This window comes from Lepidochelys kempii, chromosome 3, assembly GCF_965140265.1.
Source record: "Lepidochelys kempii isolate rLepKem1 chromosome 3, rLepKem1.hap2, whole genome shotgun sequence".
Classification (NCBI taxonomy): Eukaryota; Metazoa; Chordata; order Testudines; family Cheloniidae; genus Lepidochelys; species Lepidochelys kempii.
The window spans coordinates 55,326,779-55,354,630 of record NC_133258.1 but is presented as its reverse complement, the minus strand read 5'-3'; the positions used below and the strand labels follow the sequence as shown (position 1 = coordinate 55,354,630).

Sequence of the window (27,852 nt, the reverse complement as noted above, 5' to 3'; positions counted from 1 at the left end):
AATATCCAACCAAGAGAAGATAAAGTACCCTCAGCACTACCACTCTACAACCCTTATTGTTCTCCCTACTCCCCAAAAGCCTGGGGAAATAGATGTGCTTTGCAATGTGCCCCTAAACTCAAGCAGTTCAAGCTATTTTGGAACAAGGCAGGAACTGAATTCTGAAGCTGGGGCCCCATCACAGAGAACAACCTATCAGAAGCTCCCTTTCCTTTAAACCAAGTCGTCTCCAGCTCAGCACCTCCACTGATCTCAGCTTCAGAAGTATGCCATGGGGAGAGAGTAGGCAGGCCCTAAGTCATTTAGGGCTTTATAGGCCAAAACCAGATCCTTAAACTCCACCTGGAAACCAACTAGCAGATGACACAGTCCATGATGCACTGATGTAATACGGTCACATTTAACAAGCAGGCCATCACCCTCAGCACCTAAGTGTGTTGGGTGAGATGGTGACATAAAAACTGGATGTCATCTAGACATGAATCAAGATTTACTGCCCTGAATTCTTCCCCACCCTATTCCATGCCTTACAAACTCCATTCCTCAGTTTGCAATAATTGAAAAGAGAGAGACAACTGACACTAAAATGATAAGCAACATCTGTGCCTTGGTGGGTACAGAAACATTAAATCAGCCAGTGTTCTAAATACTGCATATTTGTGCAACTTCACTTCCTGCTAAAATTACATTAATTCACCATCTGGAAGGAACATAATTTAGAACTATACGAGCATTTAAGTACCCACTTCGGATTAAATTTGTGGTTGTTGTAAATACCCCTGATTTAGCTTTGATTTGTCCTTTATTAAGCTTGCCAAATATGTAAGAGTTAAATCAGAAGTAGTTTTGCTCGTTGATCTTAAATTTTTTTTTAAAAGGCAAACAGATCCAAAAAGCAAGCCAAAAACCATCTTTCCTTTTTTATTCTCATGTTTACAGCCGGCACATACATCTATCTCTACCTTCTGCACTAGTTATCACCTAGAAGAGTATAAATTGCAATATTTTACATATAAAAATAGAAGACATTTGTTGGATATGTCAGGTATCTGGAGAGTTTGTGTTATTTTCTGTTTTGTGGATCTGGTTCAGAACTTACAGCATTAGAGAATCAGTGGTGCAACAATAGGTTTCACTAGAGGAATTAGTTCTTGGCTGTGAATTTATAGAACAGACAAAAAAAGAGAGAGAAAAAGACACAGAGAATTCTTCAGCTACCAGAATGAAAAATATATTGAATATGTCAGTATTAGGTAGGAAGGGCAACAGTGGAGGAATAAAAAACAGCCAAATCAAACCGTGCACTGTCAAGCTATGAGCTTCTTTTTTCTAACTGGTATGTTTACGGCTGTTAGTGCTGAGCCTTGGAGGTACCTAGCAGAGGTATACTGCCTGGCTGCGACTGCAGGGACACAGTGAAGACAGAGGTCAATCTTTAATTGAAAGGAATAGGGGAAATTGGACAACACTTGCATTTGCAGTTAGTGCATTCAAATGAGCAAATTTGAAAACAGCAGGGCTTTTAAATCATGCATTTATTTCAATATACCTGAACAGGCTACGAGTAACTAGACATGTCTGTCCTTTACAGTTATGCAACAATAAAAGGACAAAAAAGCAAGTAGGAAAAATCCTTAAGATGCTTTCCTATCATAAATACTTTTTATTTTATTTTTCCACTGTATAGTTTTAATTAAATTTGATTTAATTTTAATTATGTTAATATGTTACAGACATAGTTGCTGTCAGGAAACAAACAGCTGGCATATAGCAGCCTTGTTCCTCTCTGTAGCCCCCGCTTTTAAACTGACCAGACTTCTAGCTGCTGCTGGCTGTTTCTGAAATAAGAGCAGAGTAATTGCCATGCTGGATCAGACCTGTGGTCCATGAATTCTAACTTGTTCTAACTCTAATTTCTCTGCGGAGCACAACAATACACTTTGGTGAATTAAGGAATTCATGACACCTTCACACCCTACATACAGCCTTCAACTAGATGTCTTTCCTTTCTCAGAGAAATTCAGCTTGCTCTTTCTGCAGATCAAAAATGACTCAGAGCTTTTGCTAGAGGTGCCAAAATGCAAGTTATAATCCTACTTTATTTTAAGTCTTTACCCACCAGTTGTGAAAAGGTTCAACATAACCAAGTTGTGCTAAGAATCTGAACTCTCCATTGGGTTTCCTTACATAAATGCATTTATTTTATAATGTTGCACTACCAGAAGAGTTAATGATCCAAATACCAACTATGGGCAAATCACTGGAATTTAAAGGAGTAAGTTATGGTATCAATTGACACCATTCTCTAACTATTTTTTAAATTATTATTTTCCACACCCCCACTGTCAGTTTTCCTGATCTAATAAACAAAAAAATGGGGAGAAGGGAGCAGCCACCATGAACAGAAAATTTATTACTGATCATTTCCTTTCTGCTATCTGTGTCTCCCTCAATTCTCGACATCTGGGCTGTTCTTCTCTCTCTGCCTCTTCATGGAGGAGGACCAGCCTTGTGCCTCCACATGCTCTGGCCACACCCCCTCTGATCCTGCTGCCAGATGAATTATTTGCAAGCTGTAAAGTTTGTAGAACATCATTCACAAAAAATTTCAGAGACAATGAAATAAGTATGCACATTAGACCAAGGAAAAATGGTCCTGTGTTAATGATTCCACAAAATATTTGATCCTCCCAAGCAATCTAGGGTGTGTAGAATTGTAGGAGAAGCTGTTAGCAGAAAGGAAATTATCAGTAAGAAATTTTCCATTCTGTAGCCCCGCATCTCTCACAATTTGGACATCTGGGAAATAGTGAACAGTGATCAGATGTAGGGAGGGTTATGGAAACAGAAGTACCCTCTTTTTATGAGCTCACTTAAAGATCTATATTATTTCTAGGCTACAACCTGCAATACCTTCCTGTCAAAGATGATAGTGCTTGTAGTGCTTAGTAAAGGTATCAGCTGTAGACCAAGTGGCTGCTTTACAAATTTCTGAAGTGGATGCACTGGCTCATTCCACCCATGAAGCTGCTATCTTGTGGAGTGTGCTTTGATCTCTTCCGGGACATGAATCTCTGATGATTTGTAGATTTCACAGACTGCTGGTCTGGTTAGTTGGACTGCTCCAAGAAATCTGCTTTGGATTGTACGCCAGGGAGCTGAGGATCCTGCAAATTGCACATTAATAAGAGCAGACACCTGGCATGCAATGTTATTGGACTGAAGAACTCTGTCTATAATTTCCTGGAGAAAATCCAGAATGGTTGAAACTCCAGGATCTCTGGGATTTATATTGTGCTCTTGGCACCAGTTACAGAATCTGGACCAAGTGGAGAAGTATGATTTTAGTGTTCATACTCTCCTATATGAAAGCAATGTCTGGATTCTGGAGGACAAATAGACCTTCAAGTTTCAGAGTGGTAGCCGTGTTAGTCTGTATGAGCAAAAAGAACGAGGAGTATTTGTGGTACCTTAGAGACTAACAAATTTATTTGAACATATGCTTTCGTGGGCTAAAACCCACTTCATCGGATGCATGCAGTGGAAAATACAGTAGGAAGATATATATACACGGAGAACATGAAAAAATGGGTGTTGCCATACACACTATAATGAGAGTGATCAATTAAGGTGAGCTATTATCAGCAGGAGAAAAAAACCTTTTATAGTGATAATCAGGATGGCCCATTTCCAACAGTTGACAAGAAGGTGTGAGTAACAGTGGCGGGGGGTGGGGGAAATAAGCATGGGGAAATAGTTTTACTTTGTGTAATGACCCATCCACTCCCAGTCTTTATTCAAGCCTAAGTTAATGGTGTCCAGTTTGCAAATTAATTCCAATTCAGCAGTGTCTCATTGGAGTCTGTTTTTGAAGTTTTTTTATTGTAATATTGCTACTTTTAGGTCTGTAATAGAGTGATCAGAAAGATTGAAGTGTTCTCCGACTGGTTTTTGATTGTTATAATTCTTGATGCCTGATTTGTGTCCATTTATTCTTTTATGTAGAGACTGTCCAGTTTGGCCAATGTACATGGTAGAGGGGCATTCCTGGCACATGATGGCATATATCACATTGGTAGATGTGCAGGTGAACGAGCCTCTGATAATGTGGCTGATGTGATTGGGCAACGGGCTTTGTTGCAGAGACCTTCAAGTGCTTCCCTATAAGTAGCCAGGCTCTTAGTTGAAGCCATTCTGGGTCCAGATGAAGAAAAAAAACTTGCAAGAGGATGTCTGGTCCTCCACGGAAACTGAAGCAAGGGCTACAGTTTCTGCTCTATCAGGTCAGGGACCAAGGTCTCCTTGGCCAATGAGTTATAAGAATTATTGTTGCCTTTTCTTATCTTATTTTCTTACCATCTTCCCTGGTAATGGAATGGGTAGAAACGCATAGAGTAGGTCCTGCAGCCAACTGTGCAATGAGATGTGTGTCCCCACGGCTCTGAGGTACGCTGCCTTGTGAAGCATTTTGGCCTCTTTTTGTTTGCATGACTGGTGAACAAGTCAGTTGAAGGGAGGAAGAATGTCCAAATGATGAGATCGAAAACCTCTTGATTCAGGCATCACTCAGAATGGTTAATCCTGTGCCTGCTGCCTTTTATGAGGATTGCTCTGAAAAAAAAGGAGGAACTCTTCCACCAATCTACTTGTTCCCACTGCTTCTGCATGTAGTGTCAGACTCCTTGTTTCCTCTCAGTTGTTTAAATATGTGACCATAGTCAAATTGTGTGACTGAACCACGGTGTGGTTTCCTCTTAGGGTGGAAGGAGCTAACTTTACCAAATGCTCTCAGCTATAGGAAGTTTACACTGTGATCCTTTTCCTCTAGGCTCCAGAGATGCTGGGTTATTTGGGTCACCAAGTGAGCTCTTCCGACTGCTGTCATTTGTGAGGACTAAAAAATTCGAATTGCAGATGGGCATGCCTGTGGGGACACTGTTGTGGATTGATCACCATTGTAGATAACTGAACACTTGTGTCGGAACCCATACTTGATTTTTCATGTGTTCTGGGGTGTGGTCTGCAGCCATGGAGTGATCCCAATGCACAACACCAGGAGTCCTAGCAGTGTGAGCCATAATGCTATGGTAGGTCTCTGGCAACTCAGAGCAAGAAGATACATTATTGGATTTTCTGAAACCTTTCTAATGAAAAGTAGACACTTGCTATTCAGGATTTTTGTGCCCTGGTGGGTTCTTTTGGTGGATGGAACCCGGAAACTTTTCTTGGAATTGATGAAGCCATGCACCTGGACAAGACTCAATGTCTGAGATGTGGTCCTGTGTGCTGCTGAACACAATGGAGCTCTAATCAGAATGTCATCCAGAAAAGGATGGAAAGGTGGGTTTCCTACAACTATTTCCTCAGACTATTATCCCTATCAACCTCTTTGTAAAAACCCTGAGGGCCAAGGACAGGCTAAACGTAAGTGTTTGGGATTGATAATGTTTCCTGCCATCAGTGAGTCTCAGAAGTCTATTGTGGCACAATCTGAGGATATACAGAGATATGCACGGGCTAGATCTACTGAAATCAAGAAGTCTCCTACAACAGAGATGACACTGTAGAAGCCAGGATCTCCATCCACAACTTCGTTTTCTTCATCCACTGGTTGAGTCCACATGCTTTTCTCTGCAATGAAGGAGATGGAGTAGAACCTGTTGAAACTGTCTTCTGAGGAAACACCTCCATATCCAGAAGATGAGATATTTTATTCTGGATCAGATTGTGTTTTATGTGGTTGTTGAAACTGGGTGACAAGATGAAGAATGGATAAGGTGGAGCCCTCAGCTCAAGGGAGTATCCCTGTCTCACTGACCCACATGTCTATGGTTGATGAAGATCATTCCTGTGATCTGTGTCACAAAGTAGATGGGGGGCGGAGGGGAGCTGAGGTCTCTCTAGGCCAGGGATCGGCAACCTTTGGCACGCAGCCCACCAGGGAAATCTGCTGGCGGGCCGGGACAGTTTATTTACCTGCAGTGCCTGCAGATTCGGCCAATCGCAGCTCCCACTGGCTGCGGTTCGCTGTGCCAGGCCAACGGGGGCTGTGGGAAGTGGTGGCCAACACATCTCTCGGCCTGCGACATGGGTAGCTGCTAGGGATACTCATCGGAAGCTTCAGCACCCTTTTTGAGAGTGGCCTTCATCTTTCCATCCATGGGGCCCTTAAGCTAGAACTCCCCTTCTGAGAGAATAACCATATCTCTGGCGAGGGATGCCACAGAGGCATCCACCTTCAGTGTCTCTGCAATAGAGCCTTTTGATTCTTGAATATTATACAGCCTGAGGTTGCTCTTGTTAATGTGCTTGCCTTTGTCAGGCTTGTTCCATTTATCTCTAATCACTTCCTCAAAGGACAAATGAAGGGGTAATTGCAGTCTCTGGGGAGGATTGAGGGAAGAAATTTACTCTGAAGCTCACTCTCAGAAACCTGCTCAGGATGTACTTGAATCATGTAAACAACCCTTGTTCCACATAGTTTGAAATTTCTCAGGGGGAAAAAAACCTTTGAGGCATTTCCCCTACATCTTGTTTGGATTCAGAGCCAGATAAGCTCACATTCCTCAGTGGAGGAAGGGTAGGAAGAAGAGGAGTCAGAGGACTCGTATATCCTAGATTTGTGCTTTTCCTTCACTTTTTAAAAACCTTTTTTGTGTGGATTGGGATGGTAGAAGGTCTGCTTCAGCTTTGGTGATGCCTTTTGCAGCTTGTCTTCTTTAGGGCCTGGAGCCCTCTTGAGAGGTCTGTCTCAGAATCCTCCCTACTGAGTCCCATTCCCCCTGGGAGTGGAGAGAGGGGAACTCGTTGTTGGAGCCCTCCTGGTTGGCTTGGGAGGGAGCAGGGCTGATTAAAAGCCCTGCTTCTTTCCCCAGGATACTCAGGGCACAGACTGAATGGGCGTGGAGGTTGTGGCCATGCAAGCCTCCTTTCTTTGTTCTATAGGGGTCCCCTGGGACTTACCACCTGAGTTGAGTGGTCAGGACTCTCCTTAGTTTTAGAGCCTTTCTCTGCTCTGCATAGGGGTTCCCGGTCTATTTCCCCCCACCCCAACTGGAGTCCTGGCTGCCTTGATAGGTTGGGAACCCCACCTTCCTGTTCAACTCCTAGCCCCAGGACATAATGGAGTTAGGGATGAAAGGCTGGGCACAGGCTGGGCATAACTCATCCTCTGCTGCGCCTGGGATGGCAGCCTCACAAACAGAGCACTGCTTTGATTTAACAGTGTGCTGTCTTCGTTGCTCTGCCAAGCCTGAAAGAGGCAGAGGAGTTGGCAGGGAGATGCCACAGAGGAGGGTCAGAGAGGGTTAATCCCCTACCCATCAAAAGAGTTAAGTGCCCCAGGGAGGAAGAGAAATGTCAGAAATGGAGAACACTGCTCCCCCCTTGCCCAAAAACTGGGCAGAAACAGCTCAAAGTGCAAAGAAAGGGTGGGAGGAACAGAAACTGTTTGCATCTGCTCCCACAGAGGCAGAGAATCTGGTAGCGAACGGGAGAACAGGGAGGCATGGCCTGAGCATGGGGAGCCAAAATGCTGATCTGCCTCTGAAGCTGCTGAGAGACGAAAGCAGCCCACATGTCCAGAACTGTGGGAAACACTGGTCTGTGGAAAACACATTTTCTTTTATCCCTTCAAAGAGGGCCTTTATTTCCTGTATACTTCAAACTGCCTGTCACTTCATGTACACACACACACATACATTAAACAAAACCTATCACTTATTGGAGGTAAAAGGCAGCAGCCAGATTTGTAATTTTGTTTTAAATTTAAGAAAAGCAAAAAAACCACCTGAAGAGCTACCTAGGGACAGCCTGCCATGGAAAATCATGCCATATTTAGGGATGCTTTGGTACCAAATCAGGAAAGACTAACTTGATTTAGTTTTTTGAGAAACACTGCTGTAGCTCCTCTTAGTGAAAAGTTTTGGTAACAGTTTTGAGAACAATTTACTTAGCAAGGTTGGTTATTATCTGGAACTGGAAAATAAACAGTTCCACAAGTCCTTGGGACCAACCATAGAGAACAGGCTGAGTAGAGAAAAGCCACAGGACAAAGGAGAGACCATGACAGAAAAGAGACTTGAACAAAGTTTTCTCCTGAGCCAATTGAGCTTCACTACAGCTCTTTAACATCCTAATGATCTGCCAGCCAGCACACTTCTCTACAAGTAAGGAAGGGTAAAATAAATAAATAATTGTACAGCTTGCTAAATAGCTATCTACCTATGTGACAAATTGTATCAGGCAGCTTATCCAGCATTCCAGTTTATGGAAACAAGATCTGATTTGCCAAAGGGAGAAGATTACCTGGAGCTGGGTGCTGTTTGAAAGTATGCTGGGGGCTATCCTACAATGATATTAGCATTTGGTTATGTTCAAAGAGAAGCCTTGCTGTTGGGCCTTTATACAGAACCAGGACAATGCCCTGCAGTTTCAGCAGTGTATTTCTGTAAAGTGGTGTTTTAGCAAGATCTCCTGTTGCTCAGAACCTACCATATGGATTTCTATTGTTTGAGAGTCTTACCCTACATTAACCATGAACCTGGCCATGAAAGTCTGAAGAACAGTACAGTGCCCAGAACTGTAATTCTGTAAGAATGTACCTGTAAGAATCAGCAGGTCACATTCTGAAGCCTCAGGAACATTAGGAAAATAAACTTTTTGTTCCCAAATGCTTTGCACTCTGAATTCTTATTATATAAAATCTACCTGGCTCTTTCACTCCTTTGAACACTTTGTGAACTATACTACATATTAAAAATGTTCTCAGATGCCGAGTGGCAACCAATGCGTACATGCCTCATAAGAATTAGAAAGACATCACTAACTGACATCACATTATGTTGCCAGTGCACAAATGATGCCACAAATAAGTTCTATGGGCCCCAACCAAAGGACCCAGTCACCTCATACACAATTCACGTCCCACTTACTGAAACCTGGAATACAGTATGATAAGCACTATACTGCACAAACATCTAATTGAAAAATACTACAAGACTGGCATAACTTTTTAAGGATGGCAGATCTCTCATCTAAAGGAATGCTACTGGGGAAGAAAAAAAAGCATATTATTTATTATTAACTACTCTTATTGATGCATGTAGAAAATATTCTTACATCTCTTTCACACATGTTCCTTGACATGAATTCAGCGTCTCCATTTGAATAAATGGACTCGATCTTACTTTGTGCTAAAATCTCCTATGCTGGTGCAGATCCCCTTAATGTACTGAAAACAGGGCAAACAGTCCACCTTACTGCTGCCTACAGTACAGATCAAAATGACCACAAGGCAGATCAACTCCACAGACAACCAATCCACAACTTACTATGTAGCACACTCAGAAAATCTAAATTGAAATATCAGTTGTGGAGTCACACAGGTTGATACCATCAGGAGGTAACAGATTGGGGCAAACAGTATCATGCTTTGACATAAACTACTGACTACCTTCCTGTGTGCCTCTCATGTAGTTCTAATAAAATCTTTGATCTTTCTCTTGCTCTTCTCCACTAAACATAGACTTCAAACACTGCACTCTATTTGGACTTTATGGAGTTCAAAGCAAGGGCTAGAACCCCATTCTGCTTTGCTCCTAGTAAAATGTAGTAACGTAACTGATTTTTACCTTAAAAAACAATCTGAATTTCTCATCTATGTTCTCCTATAAGTTCCTTAGACTCTAAGGCTGAGAGCATCACAATAGACCCGTAAAATGCTGCTGTGAAATAAGTTTGGGTTTTTTTGTAGCTATCTTTGTAAGAGACACCAGTAAGGCAGTTACACCCAAAAACAAAATACCTTGACACTGGAACTGTCTAAAAATTCGTATGTTTCTGTACATCTGTCATCCTTCTCCAGGAACGGGGAACCACGGACAATGGGAGTTTCGGGGGAGGTACCTGGAAGAGCGGCCAGGGCAACACACAGACCACTGTGCCCCCCCCCCCCCCCCAGGCCATGGCCGCTTCCCAGAGCAGCGCACGGGCAGGGCAGGCTCTAGGTAAATGCTGGATGGGTGGGGGTACTGCGGGGAGCTGGCGGGCTGCAGAAAATAACCCCGCGTGTTTGAGACTCCTGGTCTAGGTGATCTCCTAAACTGCTTAGTCCTATCCAAGTAGAAGGCTAAGGCCCTTCTAAGATCCATGGTATGGAAGTAGGATTCCTGCTGAGAACTGTGAGGTTTCAGAAAACATATTGGTAGATATATCGATTAGTTAAGATTAAAATCTGAAGTAACCTTGGGTAGAAACCTGGGATGCAAACATATCATGAAAGAACTTGGTAAAGAGGTATCCTGCACTTAGGACGGAAGAACCCAATGCACAGCTACAGACTAGGGATCGAATGGCTAGGCAGCAGTTCTGCGGAAAAGGACCTAGGGGTGACAGCGGACGAGAAGCTGGATATGAGTCAGCAGTGTGCCCTTGTTGCCAAGAAGGCCAATGGCATTTTGGGATGTATAAGTAGGGGCATAACGAGCAGATCGAGGGACGTGATCGTCCCCCTCTATTCGACATTGGTGAGGCCTCATCTGGAGTATTGTGTCCAGTTTTGGGCCCCACACTACAAGAAGGATGTGGATAAATTGGAGAGAGTCCAGCGAAGGGCAACAAAAATGATTAGGAGACTGGAACACATGACTTATGAGGAGAGGCTGAGGGAACTGGGATTGTTTAGTCTGCAGAAGAGAAGAATGAGGGGGGATTTGATAGCTGCTTTCAACTACCTGAGAGGTGGTTCCAGAGAGGATGGTTCTAGACTAGTCTCAGTGGTAGAAGAGGACAGGACAAGGAGTAATGGTCTCAAGTTGCAGTGGGGGAGGTTTAGGTTGGATATTAGGAAAAACTTTTTCACTAGGAGGGTGGTGAAACACTGGAATGCGTTACCTAGGGAGGTGGTAGAATCTCCTTCCTTAGAAGTTTTTAAGGTCAGGCTTGACAAAGCCCTGGCTGGGATGATTTAATTGGGAATTGGTCCTGCTTTGAGCAGGGGGTTGGACTAGATGACCTCCTGAGGTCCCTTCCAACCCTGATATTCTATGATTCTATGATATAAGCCATCAAAGCCCCAGTCTCCCTACCTTATGGACCAACGTGATGGCAAGTAGGAAGGCCGTCTTCACAGATAATGAAGAAAGGAGCAGGTAGTCATTGATTCAAATGAAGGTCTCACAAGGTAGTTAAGAACTAGTTTGAGGTCCCAAGAAGGGGTGGTGTGTCTAATATAGGAAAAGAGATTACTCAGACCCTTGATAAACCTTGGTGATACTGGGTGAGCAAAAATGGAAAATCCCTTCACCGGGGATGAAAGACTGATATAACAGCCAAATGTACCTTAACCAAGTTGATGGATAACCCAGTTGTCTTCAGATCCAGCAAGTAAGTCAGGATAAGGGACAGAGAAAGGTAACAATGACCACACCAGTGGGTGAATCTCTTCTATTTCTGCAGGCAAGTAGTGCAGGTGGATGTCTTTCTATTGTGCAGTAACATCTGCAGTACATCTGTAGAGCAGGAAACCTCTATTCTCTAGGGCCATCCTGGAGCCAGGCCCTGAGAGACATAACCACCAAACTGGGGTGAAGTGCATGATCTGCGTCCTGAGACAGGAGATGGAGAATGGTTGATAGCTTTGTGGTTAGACTGGTCGCTGGACACAGAACTGAAGCAGGTAAGCTTGTCTTGGCCAGGGAGGTATTATGAGACTAACTCTGGCCTTTGTCGTACCTGACCTTATTCATCACTCTTAGAATTAGAAGTGTTGGGGAAAAGGCATAGACAGATTCCTCTTCCTTGGTAGAAGGAAGGCACACCCCAGGTAGTGATAACCCAAATGCTCCCTTTAATAGAAGAGAGGACACTTCCTGTTTGTGTAGGTAGCAAAAAGACCTACCCCATCTCTGGAATATGTCCTGGAGGACCTGAGAATCCAGCTCCCATACACAGTCATAGGAGAAGTGTCTGCTGCGGGCATCAGCAATGGTGTTTTGGATGTCTAGAAAGTAGGCTATGAAATCTGGATCTGGTTGGCTATGAATCAGTTCCAGAGCTTTATAACTTCAGCACACAAGGAGGGTGATGTTGCTCTGTCCTGCTTGTTGATGTAAAACATGCAGGACATGTTGTCTGTCATGATCCTGATCACTCTGCTCCTGATGAAGGGCAGGAAATGGAGACAAGTATTCATGACCTCTCTGAGTTCCTACAGGTTGATGTGGAGACCTATTTCATGGGTCAATCATCTGTGAGGACACCAAAGTGGGCTCCCCACCCCAATATGGATGCATCGGTTGTTAGTCACTGATGGGGTTGGGTAGCAGAAAGGTATGCCTGCACAGACAGGCAATTTACCTTTCCATTAGTTCAGGGAGTTCCTGACATGCAAGGCATCTGTCCCCTGCCTGAACAAGGTGTCTCTGATCAGGGAATAAGCAGTTCTCAACCAACCTTGGAAACAAACAGTGGAGGTGTAACCTTGCATGACTGGTCACAAAGGTGACGCTGTGAGATGGCCAGAGAGCTGAAAACAGTTTCCTATTGATATCTGAGGGCTTCCCTGAATTGTCCTTACCAGTTCTGACAGAGCCATAAATCTGTCTAAAGGGAGGTACGCTCTGGCTGCCTGCGAGTCCAAGTAGACTTCTGTGAGCTGAATTCCATGCACTGGTACTAATGTGGACTTCTTTACGTTTAGTTGTAGGCCCAACTCTCAGAACAGAGCAAGGGCCTTTCAATGGATAACTCCACTGCCTAGAAAGAGCAGCCTTTGAGAAGCCAGTTGTTGAAACACAGGAAGATGAGAATCACTTTCTATTGAAGGTAAGATATCATGACTGCTCAAACCTTCAAGAACACATTTGGGGCCGAAGATAGGCCAAAGAGAAGCACTTGGTACTGGAAGTAATTTTGGCCCACAGTAAATCCTAGAAAAGGAGTATTTGTGGCACCTTAGAGACTAACAAATTTATTTGAGCATAAGCTTTCGTGAGCTACAGCATGCATCCGATGAAGTGAGCTGTAGCTCACGAAAGCTTATGCGCAAATAAATTTGTTAGTCTCTAAGGTGCCACAAGTACTCCTTTTCTTTTTGAGGATACAGACTAACACAGCTGCTGCTCTGAAACCAGTAAATCCTAGGTATTTCCTACATGATGTATGAATGGCTATATGGAAGAAGGTGTATTACAGGTCCAGGAAATAAAACCAATCCCCTTCCTCTAATGCAGGAATTATAGTTATGAGTTATTATATGTATAATTCTTATATGCAGGAATTAAAGTTATGAGTTACTATAATTCCTGCTTCAGAGGAAGAGGATCTTACCTTCAACATTCCTGGCTTCACAAACTTGTTCAGCTATCTAAGATCAGCCTCCAATCTCTGTTCTTCTTTGGTAAGAGGGGTTGCTGCAGAGGACGGGGAAGAGGTTAGAAGGGAGTGAGTGTCTGTGACCAGGGTCCCGGGGGGCCACACTGAGGTTACTCAATTAGGGCAAACTGCAAAGAATGGAGCAGCGTAGCGGGGCAGTTAGCCCACTCCTGGGATAAAAGGAGTGAGAGCAGCTGAGGAAAGCTGGCTAGGTAGCTGGCCACAGTTGGGGCCAGCTCAATAAGGGCACAGCTGACCCTGATAAGAGGGCTGTGAGTAAGGAGCCGAGTGAGTCTCACTCCAGCCCTGGAATGAGAAGGACCTAGCTGCCTAGGAGAGACAGGATACCTTCATTAGAGCAGTGCGGGGGAAGGGACAGGCGGAGCTGAGGCCTGGCAGGAAGGCCTAAGGAGGTACTGGGGCTGTAGGGAGACAGCTGGGCTAGAAAGGCAGCAGGTCCAACCCCCTTGCCAATGATGAGTGGCCAGAGAAAGGGGACTAGATGATGACTAGCAGTAGCCACTGAGGCAAGGCGGGCACAGCGGTAGGGGGTTCCCCTGGGAGGGGAGACCCAGAACTTGGGGGCACTGCTGCAGGGCAGTACCACAAGATAAGGGGGCCTGAAGTGCCTGAAGTACAGTGGTGGAGATTGATGAGAAAGCAGGTACCGGTAGGGAGATACCAGCCAGCAGGAGGCACTCCAAGGCTGAGATGAGCTAATTCCTGGACTAACCAGCAGGAGGTGCCTTGGCAGCGAGTGCGCGCCATGCTACAAGCAGACAATCCCCAAAGCTGGTGGATATCCCTATACTTAGATTTACCATGCAAACACATAACAGCTTCTATAATACCTTACTGGTTACGCAGAAGCCAAAACACAGTTCCATCAAAAGTAACCCAGCCTTTGGGCTCCCTCCCAGACAGCCAAGTCAAATATGAAAGTTCTACCAATCCCAAAGGATCAGACACATTACCTCCCACGTTAATGAATATTCCAGATCTTACCCAAATACACGCTTACAGCCAATTCTTATTAACTAAACTAAAATTTATTTAAAAAGAAAAGGAGAGAATATTGGTTAAAAGATCAGTATACATACAGACACAAGTACAGATTTGAGATCAGTTTCACGGTAGAGATAGTGAACTTCGGAGTTGCAAATAGTTAGTTGCATTAGTCCATAGATTCAGTCCAATGTTCATATCCAGGGTGACCCACATAGGACTGGAGATCTCAGTCTTATGACTCAAGATTCCCCTGCATAACGCATCAAGCAGATCTGAGATGAAAGGATCAGGTTCCAAGGGTTTTTTACAGTTCCAGACCTTCTCTTGACAGCACAGAGTCCTTAGGCGAACAATAGGCAATCATTGAGACTTTGAAGTAAACCTATTTCCTAAGGATCACCAGTAATTAGCTGCAGGGTTAACATATGGCAGTTGTTTGTTTTTCACCATTCGCAGGTGATTGGCTATGCATTTAAAAGAGAGATCAATACAGTGATATCACTATATTTACAGTTCATTTAAATGTTAAGTTCTCCTTTTGATCTCTGAATTAGCAGAATACAGAATAGACCGCAACTGTTAGATTACATTGTCAAACTCTAACAATAGATATGTAAATGCACAAAAAACACAAACATCTACCAATATCTTCCTAAAGATTGAATTTGGGTCATTTATCCTGCAGGATGCTTAAGCCTTTCTGGCCATGTGTCACAGTCAAAAATTGGATGGTGTAGCCTGATATTATGACCTCCAAGACCCATTGGTCTGTGGAGATCTGCTCCCAAGCCAGGTGGAAATGGACAAGGTGGTCCCCAAAGGGAGGGAGGTGGGCTAAAGAGCGCAACTGTAAAGCCAGAGGAGCGGCTTGACCAACCCATCAAAAGTGCTGTTTGGATGACACCCGAGTGGTCATGGAGGGAGGCTTGGCCGCCCTCCTCCTCTGAAACTTCTGCATCTTTCAGGGGTTTCCACAGGTCTTTGGTACCCCAAGAATTGAGCAGGATATGATCTTGGGGAAGCCTGTAACTTACTGAAACACTTCTTGTTCATATATAGATGCCCAAGAAACATAGGGTCACCCTGGAGTCCTTAAGCACATGCAGAGAATCATTTGTGGTCTACAAGAAGAGTCTGTGACCATCAAAGGGGAGGTCTCTGATGTATTTTGGACCGCTCTTGGAAACCCCAAAACCTGAAGCCAGGACACAACTGGACACCATGGACACAACTACCTAACATGGAGAGGGACCTGGCAGCAGTATCTACAGTGTTCAAGGATGCTTGAAGAGCCATTTTGGCCAACAGCTGACCCTCAGCAACATAGATTGGAATGGTTTCAGAGTAACAGCCGTGTTAGTCTGTATTCGCAAAAAGAAAAGGAGTACTTGTAGCACCTTAGAGACTAACCAATTTATTTGAGCATAAGCTTTTGTCATCCGATGAAGTGAGCTGTAGCTCACGAAAGCTTATACTCATATAAATTGGTCAGTCTCTAAGGTGCCACAAGTACTCCTTTTCTTTTTATAGATGGGAATGGTTTCCTGCAGGCAGATGTTGAACAAAGGCCATGAGCTTGCTGTAATTTATGAAGGTATATTTAACAATGAGCACCTGATAGTTCATGATCCAGAACTGCATGGTTGCAGATGAGAAGACTTTTGTCCACGGTTATAGTAACTTTTGGTCCTTGTCAGAGGTAGCAGCCCTGAAAAAGTGCCATCTACCCCGTTCAGTCAGAACATCCACCACAAGGGAGGTAGGTGGGGGATAGGAAAACAAGAAGCCACAGTCCTCAGGGGGCACCTAATACTTCTTGTCTGCCCTTTTGCATGTTGTTGGAATAGTGGCCAGTGTTTGTCATACCATGTTGGCAAGATCCAGAAGAGCCTCATTAATGGGTAGTGCCACTCTGGAGAGTGTTGCTGACTACAAAATGTCAAGCAGCATATGCTGCTGGTCTCTGACCTCCTCAAGAGGGATCCACAGAGCATCCGCTACCTTTCTAATGAGGTCTTGGAATTGCCTAAAGTCATCGGCAATGGGAGGAGGGGGAGGCATAAGCACCTCAACGGGCAATGACAAAATGGGAGTTTCAAGGGTGACTTCCTCATTAACCTGGACTTCTGACTCCTCAAATGTTTCCTCCTGACTTGGAGGGGTAGAGGGTGGATGTGGAACCCAGGTCAGCTACTGTGACAGTACCAGTGGTTTATTGAACTATTGCCGATAGGCAGCCTACAGATCTCAATATGGCCACTGTGGAGGTCCATAAGGGAGAGGGGATGGCATACAGGGCTGGTCAAACCATGCTTGATTTGCCACAAAGTCCTCCCTTCATGAAGGCAGATTCCCAAAGAGGTATGTAGGATAACCCCTGACAAGAAATTGAGGAGACCAACTGGGAGTCCTCTTCTTCCTCCACATCATCCCATGGGGTTGGGGCATATTAATGAGGATGGAGTAGAGTCCTGTGCCCGGGAGAGGCCACTCAGAGACTGAGGTCTCAGTACCATGAAGTGCTTGGTACCTGACAACAATGGGGCTCTTGTTCATTCGACACCAAGAGATCCCTTGAATACCAGAACTCTTGATGGATCAGAAAGGGCCCTAGACTGACACCATAGCCGAAGTTGCTGTGACTGGAGATGACAGTACCAGGAATGCTGAGTGTTCTGCAGGCTTTGTCGTGTTTGCTCATTACCGAGAGTACAGCTTGTACAGGCACCCCCGGCTGAGCTATTTGCATCAGTACCAGTCGCTGGGTTAAGGTGTGTTACTGCACCAATGGCTGAGTGGAATGCTTCGGAGCTGACAACAGGGCTGAGCTCAATGGTAATCTGTGCCTCCCCTTACTAATGGAGGTGTTGTGTTTCCTCTCCCTGGAGCTCCAAGGACCTGGTCTTTTTGGAGCTGGCTCCTTAGATAAAGAGTCCAAGTTCCTCTTTTTGAGAGTCTTCCCAAAGTGCTCCAAAGTCTTCCCTTTCTTAGAGGAAGCAGGTCCCAACACTAACGGGTTACTGGGACTGTCCAGAGTCAGATATATGGCTCAGAAAATGGTTGCAGGGAATGTTCGATTATCAACAGTCTGAACTTTATCTCCCTATTCTCTCTAGTCCTAGCCTTAAGGGCTACACAAAAAGAGCACTTTTGGAAGATAAGAGACTCTCCCAGGCAGTGGACACACTTGGAGTGTCCACTGCTCATTGATATGGCCTCTTGGCAAGACAGGCAACATTTGAAGCCTGGGAAAGTAGGCCTACCCCACCAGACGAAAACAGATCTCCTTAGGGAAAAGAGAGGGAAAACAGCTCTCTCATCTAAACTCACTATACGAAGGCTAACAACAATGCTAACTGAACTAACTTTACTAAAAGTAAAGAGAAAAACAGAGTACGCTCCAAGCAGACCTGCTAATGTTCTGTCTTGGGTAGAGGTGGTACAGAAGCAACTGGGGGTGGTTTGCCCATGCACCCCTATGTAGGCTCAGTATCTGCCGCCAGAAGGCATAGGACACGTTATACGGGCCAAACAGGCACTGCTAATTAGAAATCTCCTGTCAAGGGCTCAAGAGACGCATGCGCACCTTGAGCATGGAGCACCCACAAGGACACTACTTGAAGAAGAAAAAGATATGGGGAGGAGTGGGGGAGGTTTAGATTGGATATTAGGAAAAACTTTTTCACTAAGAGGGTGGTGAAACACTGGAATGCGTTACCTAGGGAGGTGGTAGAATCTCCTTCCTTAGAGGTTTTTAAGGTCAGGCTTGACAAAGCCCTGGCTGGGATGATTTAACTGGGAATTGGTCCTGCTTTGAGCAGGGGGTTGGACTAGATGACCTTCTGGGGTCCCTTCCAACCCTGATATTCTATGATTCTATGATTCTATGATTCTATATTACCTATGATGCCTGGGGTTCACACCATGACACAAAATCAAGTACTTTGTGCAGTAGCTGATTTTGCAATATGGGTGGGGCCTCAGGCGGAGCAGGGGCTGGAAGAGGCGGGGTGAGGGAGCATGCATCCAATGAAGTGAGCTGTAGCTCATGAAAGCTTATGCTCAAATAAATGTGTTAGTCTCTAAGGTGCCACAAGTCCTCCTTTTCTTTTTGCGGATACAGACTAACACGGCTGCTACTCTGAAACCTGTCATTATGCAAGAGAGAAAAGAGCAGCCCAGATATCAAGAATTGTGGGAGATGCTGGGCTTCAGAAAAACTGGATATGTGGTGTAAAAATATAGCTCCCTAACATAAGGAAAAAACCCCAAACCTTTTCTGCAAAGAATATACACCATATAAAAAAGTCAACTGAAATAAAGAGTGCCATAAATGGGAAGCATGTTTTAAAAAAAGCTAGAAACTGCATGTCAGGCTTCAATGCAATTAATGATACTCATTGTTCACAGCTATTAGCAAACACGACATACACTATCAAAGTACTTTAGCATCAGGAGCTGAATCTCCCACTGGCAAAGTGGCTAAAGATGTTTCGCTAACTAATTCTCCTGACTTCCAGATCTGATCATGATAATGTTTCTAGTTTTCAACAGAATCTATACAACCAGGTTCAGCTCCTCCAGCTGAACAGCTTTCTGTGACATGCTGAGTGCCATCAACACCCATTTCAGGCTCTCTACATTTGCAGAATTGATACCTGGCAGAATCAGGACCTAACCTAGGCTGACCCTAGCCTAGGAGGTCACAGACAGGACCTAGGAGGGCAAAATAAATAATAATTTGTTGTAGTCTTGCTGTTAAAACCTTCTGAGTCATCATTTTGGGACTGAGCTGGGGAGGAAAAAAACAATCAAAATTTTCTGCCTGCTCCTCTTTTCCTTTCTTTTCAGGCAGAAGTAGGACTCACTAAGGGGAAAAGGTGCCAGTATTATGCCCCTCACCTGAGCAGCTTCTCAAGAGATATCACAGTCCAAGAGAGAAGGGGGCGCAGGGAGGAAGTGAGGAAGATTCAAATGACAGATACTGGTTTTCTGCAAGAGATCCCATGCTGAAAGAATTTTCTTCCCTTTACCTGAACATGCTTGAAGGCTTTGTGGTTTGATGCAGACTGGCAATGATGGTTTAAAGCAGCCCTGCTGCTTTCCCCATGGAGATCCCAGACTTCTAGCAAAACAGAGACCTGGCTTGTAAAAGAGACATGATGATACTCCTGAAGGGGATGCACTAGGGTAGGTGCTAAAACCATCTTGCTGAATTCTCCAGTATATGCACAATACCTTGTGCAGCAATGTGGGAGATAGCTAAGAGGCTGCCCACATAATCAGGTGCCTTGGCATGTCCCTATGAAGCTTTAAGTGTTGGTGGAAGCCTCTGGTGCAATTGAAATCTGGATTAACTGCTGCACACTATTCCAAATACAAAACTCCTCTGCCCTATAGTCACCTTTCACCCTAGCCAGCAAACCCTTTTTCCTTCTCACGCATCAAGGATCCAGCATCAGCTTCCCCCTGACTCCAAAAAATCCCTCTCCCTCACAAAAAAATCCAAAACAAACAAACAGTAAACACACATATCCCCGGGACTCATTTCCAACCTCCAAACTTGTTTCAGTTTCCTTCATGGCACTCGACCAGTAATTCCTAGGTGCTCCCTGACCTCTGACTCCCCCATTAAATTATCTCAAACCTCACACAAATGTTTCCTAGTTCTGCTCCTGAAATTTTCTTCCCCAGTTTAGCTTCCAAGCTCTACCAGCTTTCACAACCCCTTCTCTCTCTTTTCCTAAGGTATAGTACTTATTTTTACTGCTTTACCATACACTCATTGTTTCTGTGTAAGTAACATTTTCTACTGTTACATTACATTCTACTGTTTCATTTTATGTTTAACCTCACGCAAATCAGTCTGATTAAAACCTAACGGAAATGACAACTCTTTTGGACATCCTAGTCACTAATCTCTCTCTCTCTCCTTTTTTAACAGTTAATCAAGAAAGTTTTAGAATGGAAGACAGTCAAAGAATTATAGAGGAAATCCACTGTTACTTTTCAACGCAGCATGTGTATTCCCTAAACTAGCAATTTTGTCTTCTGCTTTCTATTGGAGGATGTAATTTATAATGTAAGCTATTTATATGTAAGCATAAAAAAAGTTATAAATTATAGACTGTTGTTATCAATCAACTTACATCTTTTCCATGAATGCCTTCAGGTCCTGGTTCTCCTTTATCTCCCTTCTCACCCTAGGAGGAGGAGTATATATTTTAGTTTTATGAACAAATATCATTTTCAGTTGGAAAACTGCATTATGGGAAAAACATCATCATTCATTACTATGCTCTATATACAGTACAATATATCTATTGCTGACAGCATAGGAAAACTATTCCTGACACTTCAAGAGGTGTTTCATCCAAATTAAGAACCTGACCCCGCAAGGTGCCAAGTAACTGGGGAGCTAATGCTCAGTACTTCACAAGAGGCATTGAACACCATCTAAGTATTCATGTTTGCAATGTTGCACTTACAAAAATGCAGATGGATGGATGTTTAATAGAAACAGACAAAATTACTCCACGAGACAGTCATCTGTTAGAGGTCTGGGGACTGACACCCTCTCTCTCTGCCAGCTGAAATAGTGTATTCTGATACTGAGTTTGACTAAGAAATGTATAAGAAAGTTCCTATATGACTGAAATAATTTACTTCCCCTCCACCCCATGTGAAAACTCTAGTTTATTATTTCAATTTGATATTTGTTAACTGTGTGCCAAGAAAAAATTCAAAAAGTAGAAAGTTACATTAAGATGGAGAATAAGTATTTACAATCACTCCACATATCCCTGTCAGAATGGCCTGCCATGACAATTATCACTAGCACCACATGTGGTCTTAAATATTTATACTGTAATTTCCAAAAGGAAATGAACTCCGTATGTTGATTTGAATCTGTTACTGGAATATGATCTGAAGTTTAACTTAAAACCAAAGATTGGGATTATATTCTTTTTAGCATAACATTTTATTTTACATGGATAATCATAGGATAGCTAATCGAATTAAAATCAATTTGAACAGTTTATTAGACTTCCACTTATTTCTATAAGTATAACAAATACTGGTGATATAAAAAGGCATGTTTTACTCTCTCAGAGTACATGTTCTTCAGGACACGGGTAGTGTTTTCACACATAGTTGTACAGCGCTTGGCACAATAGGGGCACTATCCTGATAGAGGCATCTGGATGTTACCATAATATAGATATTAAACAGGAATAATAACAGGAATGCTCCCACTTTCCCTATAATACTTCCCATTGAGAGTAATGTCCATAATGTTGTTAATATAACTCTTTGCAGTAACACAATTAACCGGCATGTAACATAAAGTTTTCCTATAATTTAACATATTGGAAAAGGAAATGGTCTTAGGAATGACTATTCTGAGTTCATGTTTTACATCACTGTATGAGAGAAATGTCCTACAAATTACTAGATGCTTTTAGGGTTTCTTTGCCTTTAATCTGTAATGCTGTATGGCTCTTCGATGTCACCTAAAAAAACAGTTCACATTTTTAAAATATCTATTTTAAGTACAACGCTTACAGATATACCTTTATTTTGAGACTAGAAAGGAAAATGCAGCATGAAGGATTCTGTAGACTAGAAGGATATAGGCTAGTTCACATATTCCCATATGAACTTTTAATTACACAATGCAACTATTATTTTAAAGTTAGAAGAAAGAGATTCAGTTCTTTACAAACTCTTGTCTACCATTCCATTCCCCTTAATACAGGTTCCACCAGAAGTGACAGAGATTTCTGTTTAAGCAGCCTAATTAATGAGAGATCCGTTTCCAGAACCAACAAAGCTAAACTGCTCTGTAAATGCAGCTACACTGAGCTTTGCAAGTAATAAGAATAATTCACACAAAACCACGGGGACAGGCTGTACTGAAGATCAAATCCTTCATGTCAACCAAAGAAAGAGAACAGCAGTGCACTGAATCTGTGTCGTCTCAAGGGGACTACACTGGTCTGAGCAAAGCCTATTCATTATGTCAGTATAATCTTCATAATTCTGTTACCTAAATGCTATAGAACTGAGATCAAATAATTCCATTTGTGACAGGACCCTGATTCAAAGCTATTCCTCTAGTGGCAGTAACAGAAGGCATTTCATCTAATAATAGATCATTTTTTGCAAAATGAGTTTATATGAGCTTTCTTAAACAACTGAAGCCTACCAATAAATTAGCATCAACAGGACTGTACCTTTAATGGACCCCCATGCTAGAAGCCGCTAGGCAGTTTTATGTTTTAACTCTTGTCCATCTACTTCACAACAAACAATATTATACATTAGCCTAAAATATCCATTGAAGGCTTTTACTTAATCATCCCCCTATACTTTGTATATTTGGTCAAAGCCGCAGTTCAAACCAGACTTTCATGGATTCATGTTTGTTTATTTATTTGGGGGAGAATGGAGAAAGGGAGGGAAACTAATGCCAGCAGGCCTGTCTAGAAATTTTAAAAAATCCTTGTTTAAAATGTTGGTAGTACATTTTAGCTATCAGCTAAGCTCTGTTTTGTCTCTGGACTTATGTTCAAGGGCATAATCAGACAGCTTAAAATGTAAGCAAAGCCCCCAAAGAGATATTTAAAAACAATATTCAAAGTAAGACTTCAGAAGAAACTGAATTAGATAAGAACAAATCTTTTAGATTTCAGTTTGTCTGTATCATTCTGACTGCTTGGAAATTTAATGCTGGTTTCCCCTTCTTTCAACTCACAATAGTCCAATTATTGTTACAGTTTGCCAGAATTTCCAAAAGTACAATAATATATTTACAATAACATCTTATTATTCTAGATGAATTATTTTAAGATTTCATTTTCTAATATATTTCTAGGAGATTTAAAAATATCACTTGAATATCAGGAAATATTTTTCCTTTCATGGTATATCTTTATTTGTTTACATATTTTATATACATGAAAAATGGGATGAACATGTGCAGTGCTGATTCAACAGTGACATTAATCTGTGAGCCCAATGAAGTCTATACAAGCCTGAGTACAGTATACCTTTCCATATTTCATTCTGCATTGGCAGAAATAACATACAGTCTCAGATTCTCTAATCCAAATTAAGACCACCCATATCACCTGGATGACAATGCTGGGTCAAAAGCCAAGATGATCTGTGATGAGTGCAGGCCTTAAAAAACACCCCTCTGCCCTACTGCAGGCAGGCAATCACTTTAAAAATGCTGATGAGTGGTGCAGGCTGCAAGGGGGTGGTGGTGTGGTGATTGTGGCTGCTGGGTGCAGGTGAGAGATACAAAGATTCCAGTTTCCATGATTCAAAAGATGTCAGACTTCAAAATGCTCATTGGTTGTTTAGACAAGACAAAAGCAAAGATCATTCAGGCCAGGATCCCTTCATCATCCAAAGAACCGAGGTCAGTCTGCCGCACTGTATGATTTTCATGTGCATTTACATTCAATTTTGAGTAGATTAAATTACTTTCATTCACAAACATATGACAAACATTATTCTGTGCATTATTTATCTCTTCCTTCTGCAAAGCAAGAATTCCTATAAAACAGAGTTCTGATTCTCATCACATACTCCTATGTAAATTAAGTTATCTTGCTCATTCCCGTCTTTACTATATACATTATATACTTCATGACTTATCTTGAAATGTAGCCAATCTGCAGAATATAACATTCAGTAAAGTGTGACATGAGTTTTAAACAGTCCACACTGCGGGATACATCTTAGGTTTGCACACAAAAAAGTGGTAAAAGCTATTTTAAGTCCAATGTTCCTGCCTGTTCAAAACATCTTCAGATGGGACAATTAATTTGTGAATACTTGCAAAATAGCATTTCAATGCTGGAAGTATTGTGTGCCTTATTTGTTAATTAAAACTAATCCAACATTACAATATTGAATTATGTGCAGAGATTGTATTTCCTGGATTGAATTCTGCTTTCAATTACACTCACGCAATGAGTCAGGGGGGTTGCTTCAGTATAGCTGAAGATACGTGTGTGAAATCCTGGCCCTCCTGAAGTCAGTGGGAAAACTCCCATAGGATCAGGAGTTTGCTCTCTGCCTCCACAAGAAGTTGTCAAAAAGAGAGTATCAAAATACCAACTCCAATTTTCCATTTGCATTTAAAATATTATTGAAGTCTCCAACACCAACTGCTATAGTTAAGGCTCAGTTCTAACTTTTATTCTAATCTCCACTTAATCAATTAGCCATTACTCTCTCAGATCTCTTTTATGGTCTTTTCCAGCCTTGGTCCCAACCCAAATAGATGTTTTAAAAAAAGAGAGAGAAAGTTTGAGCAAAATTGAGCTTAGCTGGTTTTTGGGTATGTTAGCATGAAGAGATCCACATTTCCTCATATGTTCCAAGTGAGCATTTTCTGCTTACATAAAGCAACTGAAGCTGGAAACATCAACCTTGGCTTGTTTTTACAGTCTGTACTGAGGAAGGGAAAATAACCCAAAACGAAACACATTTTTTAGAGTATTTTTTATAATTTAAGCATTTAAAGTTGATATTTTCATGTAAGCTTGTTAAAAAATCTCTCATTTTTCTGCTACATTTTAGGAATTGTTTGTTAAGGACGGTTTAGTTAAGGACACCGATAAGGATTAACGTAAAGATGTATTTGTTAAGGATGATTCAGTTAAAAGAAATTTATATCAACAATGCGTTCACCAAAGACTCCTTCAGTTAAGAAGGTGTTTGTTATGGATGCCTCAGGTAAGGCTGCCTGACTTTAAGATGAACCAGTTATGGTGATGTTGCAATTTAGAAGCATGTTTTCCTGTCTTTCCCTCCTCCCTCCAATTTTTCTTTTTTTCCCCCCTTTAAATTATATACAAAATATATAATTAATACAAAATTAAGAAATCAAAAAACATGTCAGGAAACTCCAAAAATTAAGGTTTCTTCTGCAGCGTTACCTTGTCAGCATTACTTATTTACTTGTTAAATAATAATCTTAACATATTTCTCTTTATATTATCCCACCTATTCTTTAAAATATGCAGGCTATGCAAAATTACTTTGTACTGAGGCAGAAACATTGACTTTTGGAAATTCCTGATTTTAGAGTGCATTATTTTACATCTTTAAAAGCTAATTAAAGCTAGATTTACATATAATAATCTTATATGCTTTGTTACACGTGTATTTGTGGTGGTGTGCTGTATCTAAGATTAATTTCTTTTCCTCATGACTCTTTCTTCATAACTCATTATAAATTGAATCCAGCTATAACAAACATTCACTAATTTTCCCTGCAGATGGTATGAATTTAGCAAATTGTAACATTGGGCTGAAGACAGCCCTTAGGGCTCTATTCTGGCTTTTACAGTCAGAATCATGCAAGGGTGGGGTGGTGAAGGCTCTCCATCCCAATGACATTCTCACTGACTGAGCCAGAATGCCTCTGGCATTGCTGAGACAGTGGTATCCCAGAAAAGAAGAAGCTGAAACACCTTTTAAAGGGTGCAAGATATGCTTCCCCCTATGCCACTGGCCAGGATGAAAGGAGAGTGGTGACACAACCTCATCCCTTGGAGCTGTTTAACATTGCCGTTGACTATAGATGCTCTCCATACTTGAGTACAAGGAAACAATTACGAAGATTAAGAATACCCTCTGCTCCCTGACAGCCTACATTTGGTTAGCCATAGCCTAACAGTTTATTTTCTTGTCAGTAAAACATATATTTTAAATGGCTCCATTTCAACTTTTTCTTTGCAAACCTCTATAGTAATTTTTTGTTGCATTCACTTTTCTAAACAATACTTCTATTTATGCTGACACAGATAAGTCACTCACTTTTTTTTTTTTTACTTTTCCATAAGAAAAAGATTTATATGGGTTTATTACTAAGCCATAACAATTCCAAGGTTAAAATTTGACAATTGAATTGACAATGAGAGTCAAACTTTCATTTGTAAAAAGAAAAATCCATTCAGCCTAATTTAAGTGTGAAGTATGCAAAACCAAAAGTAGTTTCAGTAATGTGAAAAAAAATGAACATTCTTAAAACTGCCTTGAAATGTCTTTACACAAGAGACACAAATGCCATCTAAGAGCTAGTACAGTCTGTGGGGGTAAAATGTATGTATGTCAAAAATAGGGCTGTCAATTAATAGCAGTTAACTCATCCGATTAACTAAAAAAATAAATAATCGTGATTAATTGCAGTTTTAATCACACTGTTAAACAACTGAAATTTATTTAATATTTTTAAGACTTTTTCTACATTTTCAAATATACTGGTTTCAATTACAACTAGGGTGACCAGATGTCCCTATTTTATAGGGACAGTCCCGACTTTTGGGTCTTTTTCTTATATAGGCTCCTATTACTCCCCACCCCCGTCCCGATTTTTCACATTTGCTGTCTGGTCACCCTAATTACAACAGAATACAACATGTACAGTGCTCACTTTATATTATTATTTTATTACAAATATTTGCAGTGTTAAAATTAAAAACAAAATATATTGTATTTTTCAATTAATCTCATACACGTACTGTAGTGCAATCTGTTTATCATGAAAGTGCAACTTACAAATGTAGATTTTTTTTGTTACATAACTGCACTCAAAAATAAAATGATGTAAAATTTTAGAGCCTACAAGTCCACTCAGTCCTACCTCTTGTTCAGTCAACTGCTAAGACAAACAAGTTTGTTTACATGTATGGGAAGTAATGCTGCCTGCTTCTTATTTACAATGTCACCTGAAAGTGAGAACAGGCGTTCGCATGGCACTGCAAGGTATTTACGTGCCAGATATACTAAACATGTTTATGTCCCTTCATGCTCTGGCCACCTTTCCAGAGGACATGCTTCCAAGTGGATGATGCTCATTAAAAAAAAATGCATTAATTAAATTTGTGAACTCCTTGGGGGAAAATTGTATGTCTCCTACTGCATGGTTTTACAAGCATTCTGCCATATATCTCATGTTATAGCGGTCTCAGATGATGACCAAGCACATGTTGTTCATTTTAAGAACACTTTCACTGCAGATTTGACAAAACACAAAGAAGGTACCAATGTGAGATTTCTAAAGATAGCTATTGCGCTTGACCCAACATTTAAGAATCTGAAGTGCCTTCCAAAATCTGAGAGGGACAGATTTTGTGTGGAGTATGCTTTCAAATGTTTTAAAAGAGCAACACTTTGATGTGGAAATTATAGAACCCGAACCACCAAACAAGAAAATCAACCTTTCTTCTGGTGGCATGTGACTCAGATAATAAAGATGAACATGCATTGGTCCGCACTGCTTTGGATTGTTATTGAGCAGAACCCCTCATCAGCATGGACGCACGTCCTCTGGAATAGTGGTTGAAGCATGAAGGGATATATGAATCTTTAGTGCATCTGGCACATGAATATGTAGCGATGCCAGCTACAACAGTGCCATCTGAACGCCTGTTCCCACTTTCAGGT

The 27,852-nt window shown here is 41.9% G+C and overlaps 1 protein-coding gene across 1 annotated transcript in view; it reads right to left on the bottom strand.

The window, feature by feature from the left end:
* COL19A1 (collagen type XIX alpha 1 chain) overlaps positions 1 to 27,852 on the bottom strand; it is a 337,043-nt gene that overhangs the window by 188,102 nt on the left and 121,089 nt on the right. Inside the window, exon 13 of the mRNA XM_073336362.1 lies at positions 20,532 to 20,585. Within this exon, the coding sequence (XP_073192463.1) occupies positions 20,532 to 20,585 (54 nt within the window). The remainder of the gene's footprint in view (positions 1 to 20,531; positions 20,586 to 27,852) is intronic.